The 7,567-nt window shown below is 49.1% G+C and overlaps 1 protein-coding gene across 1 annotated transcript; it reads right to left on the bottom strand.

Moving 5' to 3' along the window:
• Positions 1-1,318: 1,318 nt before the first annotated feature.
• Positions 1,319-7,524, bottom strand: ruvbl1 (RuvB-like AAA ATPase 1). Its single transcript, XM_036533414.1, has 11 exons — positions 7,384-7,524; positions 6,704-6,790; positions 6,372-6,504; positions 5,316-5,467; positions 4,783-4,872; positions 3,585-3,734; positions 3,246-3,309; positions 2,773-2,971; positions 2,349-2,451; positions 2,024-2,115; positions 1,319-1,619 (listed from the first exon to the last, which is right to left on the bottom strand). Exons 1-11 carry the CDS (start codon positions 7,522-7,524, stop codon positions 1,460-1,462), a joined length of 1,371 nt encoding a protein of 456 aa, XP_036389307.1. The 3' UTR covers positions 1,319-1,459.
• Positions 7,525-7,567: the final 43 nt, after the last annotated feature.

Consider the following 7,567-nt stretch of genomic DNA (forward strand, 5'->3'; position numbering starts at 1 on the left):
CATGGAGATAGGAGATGCTGGCTTCGACAAGGACTGTTTTATTTCCCCACATCAAATAGCTGTAATGATGGTTGTATGAAACCTTGCACACCTACATGGGTCACTGATTCTTTTGGACAGATGAGTGTCCAACCTTCTGGAGAAAGACAGTGAATACTGAATTTGAATTTTTTACAGTAGGAAAAGAAACTTGAAACCTTTGGAAAAAAAAGTGAAGCTGATCTCAGCCTCTGATAGGACATTTGCCATTACATGCTGTTACAGTTGCCCTATCTATAGGGACAGACTTGGTCCTTATGCGATGTCCGAAGTGATCATGTGATGAACATTACAAAAATCAGGGTATGTTGTACTTCAACATTATACAGTTTGAGGAATCAGCATTTGAAAAATTGATTCAACTAATAATTTTTTAATACATTTTACCCTAGCCAGTATGTAGTGTGGTGTTTTCATGAACATTAATTATTAAATCTGTAGTTTTTGTATTGGCTACTGCACCATAAAAATACCAGTTCACAAGCAATATAAATATGTGCAGTATCAGAACATTGACAGAACTAAATTTCATTAAGCAGTTTTCTCAAACTAAAAAAAGCTTTATTTTCTAAACTTCTTGTAGATTAATTTTTAAAGGATCTGTAATCTTATCATTTAAAACATTACATAGGAAGGATATGTATTGGAATCTATGATCATCCAGTATATTTATTTTTTAGTAGTGGTCTGCATCATCACTAAAAACTGGTTTATGAAGTGTCCAGTTCCGTGCATTCATTCTTTTCTCTCCCTAGGCTGTGTACTTGTCAGTACGGCACCAGGCCCTTTGTCATTCTGGGTCCAGCGTTAGTAATCCAGGCGTGTAAGGCACCTGTGTGCATCAGTGTCACCCAACGTGATTGTGCGCAGGGCAGACATTTGTCTTTGTGACACCCTCATACAGATGGGCAAGAGGGACAGAAAACCACATCAGTCAGGGGACAGATACAGTCAGAGTAATGGACTGGAGAGGAGTCAGGCCTTCACTACTTCTCCCTTCCCAGCTCTGATAACACTGTTTTTATATACCTGCTGCGTGGGGGGGTGGACGGCTGAACCGTTGAGCAAAAGCAAAGAGGAGCTGTGTAGAACCATTTTCATGCTGCACTGCAGACACCCTGGACATTACCAGGGGACGCTGTACACAGTCGCTCATACAACAGCCACAAAAAACATGAGTTCAATGTGTTTAGTCATGTTTTCTCTTTTTATTCATTTTTTTCCTTTTTTAATATAAGCAAAACCCTTGTACAAAATTAATTTAACAGAATTTGTTAGAAACTACAAGAGATGAGTAATGGAGGGAGCAGGCTGAAGAAGCAGACAGAAGGATGGATTGAGAGATGACAACATACAGGGGAGAAGGGGCTGACGGGGGGGGGTGGAGGAGGTATGAATGATGGAGGCATCAGAGGGCCTGTCACTTCATGAACTTGTCGTGTTGATCCTGTAGGATCTTCGCGGAGGACTTGGCGTCGTAGAAGAGCTCATTGATCTCCTCCACCTGCTCCCGCTCCACACTGTCCTTACCCTGGACTCGGCCGAGCAGGCTGGCCGGGGTCAGCAGCTGAACCGCATACCTGCGGGACACAGGGGAGCCGGATGAGTCCACAGACACAGAAATACACAGGTTCACAACAACGAGAGTGGGACTGAGTGCTGATCTCTTCCACAGACACTAAAGAGAGTGAGGATCTCTGTACAGTGAGAGAGAACGATCAGTGTGCTGACAGCAGACAGCACAAGGAGTATGGAGATCAGCAGTGATCAGTGCTTCTTCTGTAGGCAGATAAAGCCTGATCACTGGGCTGGTCTCCTCTGTAGTTACTGAGAGTGAGAGTGTGTTGGTCTCTGCTGTAGGCAGTGAAGGTGATCGGTGTGCTGGTGTCTGCCATAGGCAGAGAGTGTAATTGATGAGTGTGCTGGGTTCTGTAGGACGCAGAAAATGGCATGAGCCACTGTGAGAGAATGAGCAGCCTCCCACCTGAGTGTGGTCTTGGTGCCGATCTCTCCCAGGTGACTAAGAGCCTCTTCACTGATGCTGATCCCTTCTGTCTGAGCCCGAATCTTAATGATCTACACATAGAGTAAACAGTGAAACCAAAGCACAAACCACACCATCATCCACACACCAGGCTATTCTGAAACCACATAATCAACCAAGGGAGTGCAGAAAAAAAAGAGACAGAGACAGAGGAGGAGGAGGGGAGAGAGGAAAGGGAGAGCAGTAAAGAAAGGGAACTAAAAGGAAAGTAAGGGACAGAAGAGAGGAAAAAGGTGGGGAAGAGAGCAGGGGGGGATGGGCTGACCTGTTTCATCTCCTGGGGTGTGTAGAGCATGGTGCGAATGATCATCACTCTGTCCAGCAAGTCCAGGGGAATGCCATGGGGGGAGGAGATGTCCTCTGTCCCTCTGAGAGAGAGAGAGAGAGAGAGAGAGAGAGAGAGAGAGAGAGAGAGAGAGAGAGAGAGAGAGAGAGAGACAGAGAGAGAGAGAGACATAATTTATAAAATAATTCAATCACTATATATGCTCACTGGTTTAGATTTATATCCCTTATTTATTTGTTCCTTTTGCATGTATAACATGCTTTGATGTTAGACAATGCATTACACAATGTATTTCATGCCAGTAAAGCAAACTGCAGATTGCTTATTGAAAAGAGAAAGGTGTTCTACAGTTCCGCACTTTCTGCTGGATGGTGAGCGGCCCTCCTGTCCCAGCATGCCTCACCTGATGAGGCAGTTTCCTCGGTTGGAGGCGAACACCACGATGGGGGCGATGGAACTCTCCAGGGCCCGGTGCAGGTAGGTGAAGCACTCGATGTCCAGCATGTGCACCTCGTCCACGAAGAGCACGCCCGGCACCAGCTCGGCCACGCCCTGGTCGATGTAGCGGTTCACCACCTTGTTGATCTCCGCCCGCAGTTTGTCTGAGGGGGGAAATGGAGACCGTCAGGTGAAATGACCTTTAATGGGGGTGTCCTGGTTAAAGATGTTCAGACCCGGAGGACTGAACACATTAACTGGCAGGTGTTCCATGTGAAAGGCCTGGCCGTTCTGGCTCGATGAACACTCTGCATTAGAATTGGGCAGAGCTGTGTGGAGGCCCTGCTGGTTAGGGAGAGCCAGTGTATGGAATGGCCCTCTTCACAAACACACAGAGAGAACGATAGCAATACAGACAGGGGTACACCCTGGTCTTACCTGTGATCTCAGTCTTCTTGGGTTTCATCAGCTGTCCCATCATCGACAGGATATCCTGACCTCCCTGTGGTCAAACACACACAGACGAAATGACGACCAAAGACAGGTGCATATATCTGGATTACTGAGCATAAAGCAGCAGCCTTTACCACGCAGTATTCATAGGATTCTGTCTTAAGGAGCCAAACTAAGAGACTGCGCATTATTTGTGTGTGCTGTTAATGGGTGAGCACCATAAGCAGGCACATATGTCTGTGTGTATTAACGTGATGCTGTCCGTCCGTCTGTGAGTGAACTCAAAAGGTGGAGGAGCCAGAGTGATATCCGTGCGAGCTGCACCTGGGGCCGAGCGTTGGCCACGTCCAGGTCGTGCAGCGTGACGTCCTGGATGATCTCCTTCTTTTTGTGGACGTCCCCCTTGGGCAGCGGCACGTACTCCTCGGCCTCCAGGTCGAACTCGGTGGCGAAGGTGTCACAGCGGCCTTGTCTCTGCAGGGCAATCAGCAAAACAAGGCTTAGATGGTAATCCAGAGCCAGAGGGTTGATATACAAATACAGAGCAAGAGGAGGCTCAAAATCAGAGCAGAACACAAAGAGAAAGTTTTCATATACGGCAGCCATCACTGTATAGAACACAATGAGTGAGAGGGGAGAAAGAAAGAGGGCTCGCAGCAGGTGTACGTTTGGAACTGTTGCCAGCTCCAGTTCTGACAGCACACTGAGGAGTGGGGGGAGATCAAAGGCTAGAAGGGGAGGGGGTCGCGAGAGGGCTGTCAACAGCAACAAATGTTACGTCCACCCCTGCAACCCCCACCCCGGCTCCGGGCCTGGCAGCCAACCTGGCCCACCTGCGCTGAATAAAGAGCCCGTCGACACGCGCTTATCAACGCGGGCCACGGGGGAAGGCCGCCAGAAGAAAGGCAGGGAGCGATGCAGGGAGATAAGGGGAATAAAGTCAGGCACTGAGAAATGAAGGAATGAGAGAAATCCATTTTGCACACAACGGCGGGCTTGAGATTAGGGAGAGAAGGCGAGCAGGGTTTAGGGGGAGAGGCAGGAACGTGTCGGTGACTGCGCAGAACAGAGACGGTGTTCAGTAGAGGACACAGCTTTGTTCTGAGGACGCCAGGTAGCCTTACACTTGGACACCAGCTCTTAAATTTCAGTGTATACAGTAGAGTATGTGGAGGATTGTGTGGTGACGGTGCATATTAAGTGTATGGTGTAAGAGACCACATATTGTACAGTGTGTATACAGTGTGGGCAGTCTATGAAGTGTACAATGTATATGTGGTGGATTACGTGGTGGCAACGTACATGAAGTGTATGGGGTTTGCATTGTCAGTGTTTGGGGTAAAAGGCTTATATGTAGAATGTATATGCAGCTGAAAGGTGAACAGCACATGCAGGGAAGGGGGGGATACTAGAGGGACAGAGAGAGTGCATTAGCTTGTTACATAGCCAGAAGTGGGAAGGACAAACCAGAAAGACAGAGATCAGAGGGACAGAGAGACGGAGAGTGAAGTGGTTGCATTACCTTGACGGCTCCGCTGTTGGCCTCGATGTAGATGACATCACCCACCTCCACACGCTCCTTCTGCAGGCTTTCGTAGATACTGGGATCCAGCTGCAACAGCAACACCGTCACACAACCACCAGATGCCATGCACATGCACATGCACACAAACAGTACAAGTAAACATGCTGTGGAGAAGTACACACACACAATCACTAACAACACACATTCTGGACTAGTTCAGAGACTGCCCATTGGGGTGCAGCATAACCAAAGCCCAAAAAATACATTAAGAAGAAGCGTTACAAAAACTATCATCCTGGAAGATCTCACCACTGGTTTATAAAGCCAGAAAATGAACTCACTGATGACCAATTCCCCCTTCTTGTTATAAAGGTCAGAATTCAAATGGTCTCCAGAATTTGCCTTCTGCATCCATTATTTCTGTGGTATCCACACACTCCTCGTTTCTTCTAAAAACTTTTTGTGGCAAAATACTCTGTTGAAAGCAACCCCCCACCACCCAGCCCCTCGTCCTGTCGCACAGGCCTCACCTTCAGCTGCTTGGTGCCCTTGGCGGTCTTCAGGCCGATGATGACGTGACTGATGGTCTTGCCGTAGCCGCCCATGGGGTTCTCCGTCTCGCAGGGCGTAAGCTCCGTCACCTCGCCCTCGTACACCTCCTTCGTCTCCTTGATACGCAGTCCTGAAGAAGGGTGGGGGGGGGGGGGGGGGGGGGGGGGGGGGGGGGGGGAGCAAGGTAAAGCCAATGCATACAGTACGCAGGACGGCACCGCTATGACGCCTTTATCCTTTTGCAATAATGAACAATGGAGCCACAAAGAGCGGCCGCTTCCTTTGGTCCGTCTGCCGGATCATTTATTGCCATGTAATAAGCGCGGGCGTTTGTGAATGCGCGTGCGCGTGAGTGGGGGCAACACTGGAACCCTTGTTCGCTAGATACTGAATCGCTGTTTCTGTGCGACACGCAGGTGGCTGAGCTGGGTTAGGGAAGGGGAATGGGGCAGCGGGCGGAGGGGACAGAGGCACGCTTCTGAGAGCGTCCGTCTGTCAGGGTGCCGTTATCGGAGCCGCACGAGGGGGGCCGATGACAGGCCCAGAATGTGGGGGTGGGGGGAGGACGGGGAGGAGGAGGAGGACACCCCCGCCAGCCTGGGTCGCACGTTCTGCCCCAGGGGGATGGGGGGCCGTGGCGCTGACAGCCGCCCCTCCGTCAGCGCGGCCTCCATTTCCATACTTGTGACAGGTCGCGTCAACACCCCCACAGGCCGGTTCTTATTCTCCCCCTCCCCTCCTCACCCACCAACCCCCCCCCCTGCTGCTGAAAGGGAGGAGTGTGTGAAAGACAACACCCAGCACTCTCCTCTTCTCTCCTGTCTCTCTGACAACCAGTGACAACACTACCAACCATCCATCTCTTCCCCTATTTTCCTGTAAGCGAGATCCCTTATTTTACCACCACGCCAGCCCCCCCACCTCTGGGCGTGTGTATGTGTGCGGACATGCAGGACCTGTGCGGACCGCTTAGAGCAACTCAGATTTGGTACCCCCATTGGCCTCTGTGCAAGAGCATGGCGAAAGCATCTCACCGATGGCCCTGCGGAAGTTCTCCATCAGCACCTCGGTCTTCTTGATCTCAGAGGAGTAGACTTCACTGCCCACCATGGGGCAGAATGGCACCTTATTGCCAAGCTCCTGGGCCATGGCCAGTGCCAGGGCTGTCTGTGGGGGGTGAAAATGCAGAGATATGTCACCTTCAGAGCAAAGGCAGACAGCAGCTCATTCCCACAGCATACCTACCTAATCTTCTATCATTCTTAATCATTCCATCTCAAAATCCAAGATTTAATGAATGATTGGTTGAAAATAGCTTACATGCCTATGTAAGTGTTCGGGTACTTTAAATCTCAAGACTTCATACCTTCCCAGTTCCTGGAGGTCCAGCCAATAACACAGCCCTCCCAGCCATCTTCTTTGAGCGGATCAATTCCACAATGATTCCACATGCCTAAAACGCATACCAGGGTTAAGTCACAGTGAATATCACAGCTCTGTCCATTCGTCAGTGTAACGCACAATTGATCCAGGTTTCATTACTGACTTACTTCATTACTATTAACATGTCACGTCAACAGTTAGCAAGCTAATATTGCCAGATGACAATACAAACTGAATTTGTAAATCTCTGAAGTTCACACTCTCCAAGAGACGTAACCACACGCTAACATTTAATGCCGATAAAATTTTAACAAACGGTATCTGTTCGCTAGCTCGTTAACTTTAGTCTGTTACAGACAACTAAATTTATCTATTGTACCTAGCTCACTTTGCTATAGCGAAAAAGAACGCGTGCTAACATCAGCTAACTAGCTAGTTGACAAGCTAGTCCAACAGGGTAGCTAGTTAACGTTACCTTCCATCAGTCAACAGCTCAAATAGTTACCCTAACGGTCGCTAATTTAGGCGGGACACTTAGCCAGCCGGAACGCTAACCTGAAAGTGGTTAAAATATTTTATTGCCAGAGTAATCCTTCCCGCAGCTAAACTTTTCAAAAGACATGAAATAAACACGAAAACGATCCACAGTGGATAGCTAGGTACCTCTCTGGCGGCCTCCTGCCCCACTAAACCGGACGCGGACTGCTTTGCGTTACCGGCCTCATCCAGCCCGAGCCCCTTAACATGGCTATGGGACGCGATGCGCTGGGTCTTTGTGGTACTTTTCACTTCCTCGATCTTCATGCTTGTATTTTGAAAGGACGAAGACACAAAGACAGAAAGTAAA

This window comes from Megalops cyprinoides, chromosome 7 (assembly GCF_013368585.1).
Source record: "Megalops cyprinoides isolate fMegCyp1 chromosome 7, fMegCyp1.pri, whole genome shotgun sequence".
Taxonomy (NCBI): domain Eukaryota; kingdom Metazoa; phylum Chordata; class Actinopteri; order Elopiformes; family Megalopidae; genus Megalops; species Megalops cyprinoides.

Excerpts from the sequence above, each read along its gene's own strand:
- ruvbl1 (XM_036533414.1), bottom strand. The coding sequence starts at position 7,524 with ATGAAGATCGAGGAAGTGAAAAGTACCACAAAGACCCAGCGCATCGCG. Across the intron at positions 6,791-7,383 it reads GGCAGGAGGCCGCCAGAGAG|GCATGTGGAATCATTGTGGA; the intron begins GTACCTAGCTAT and ends TATGCGTTTTAG. Across the intron at positions 4,873-5,315 it reads AGGGCACCAAGCAGCTGAAG|CTGGATCCCAGTATCTACGA; the intron begins GTGAGGCCTGTG and ends TTGCTGTTGCAG.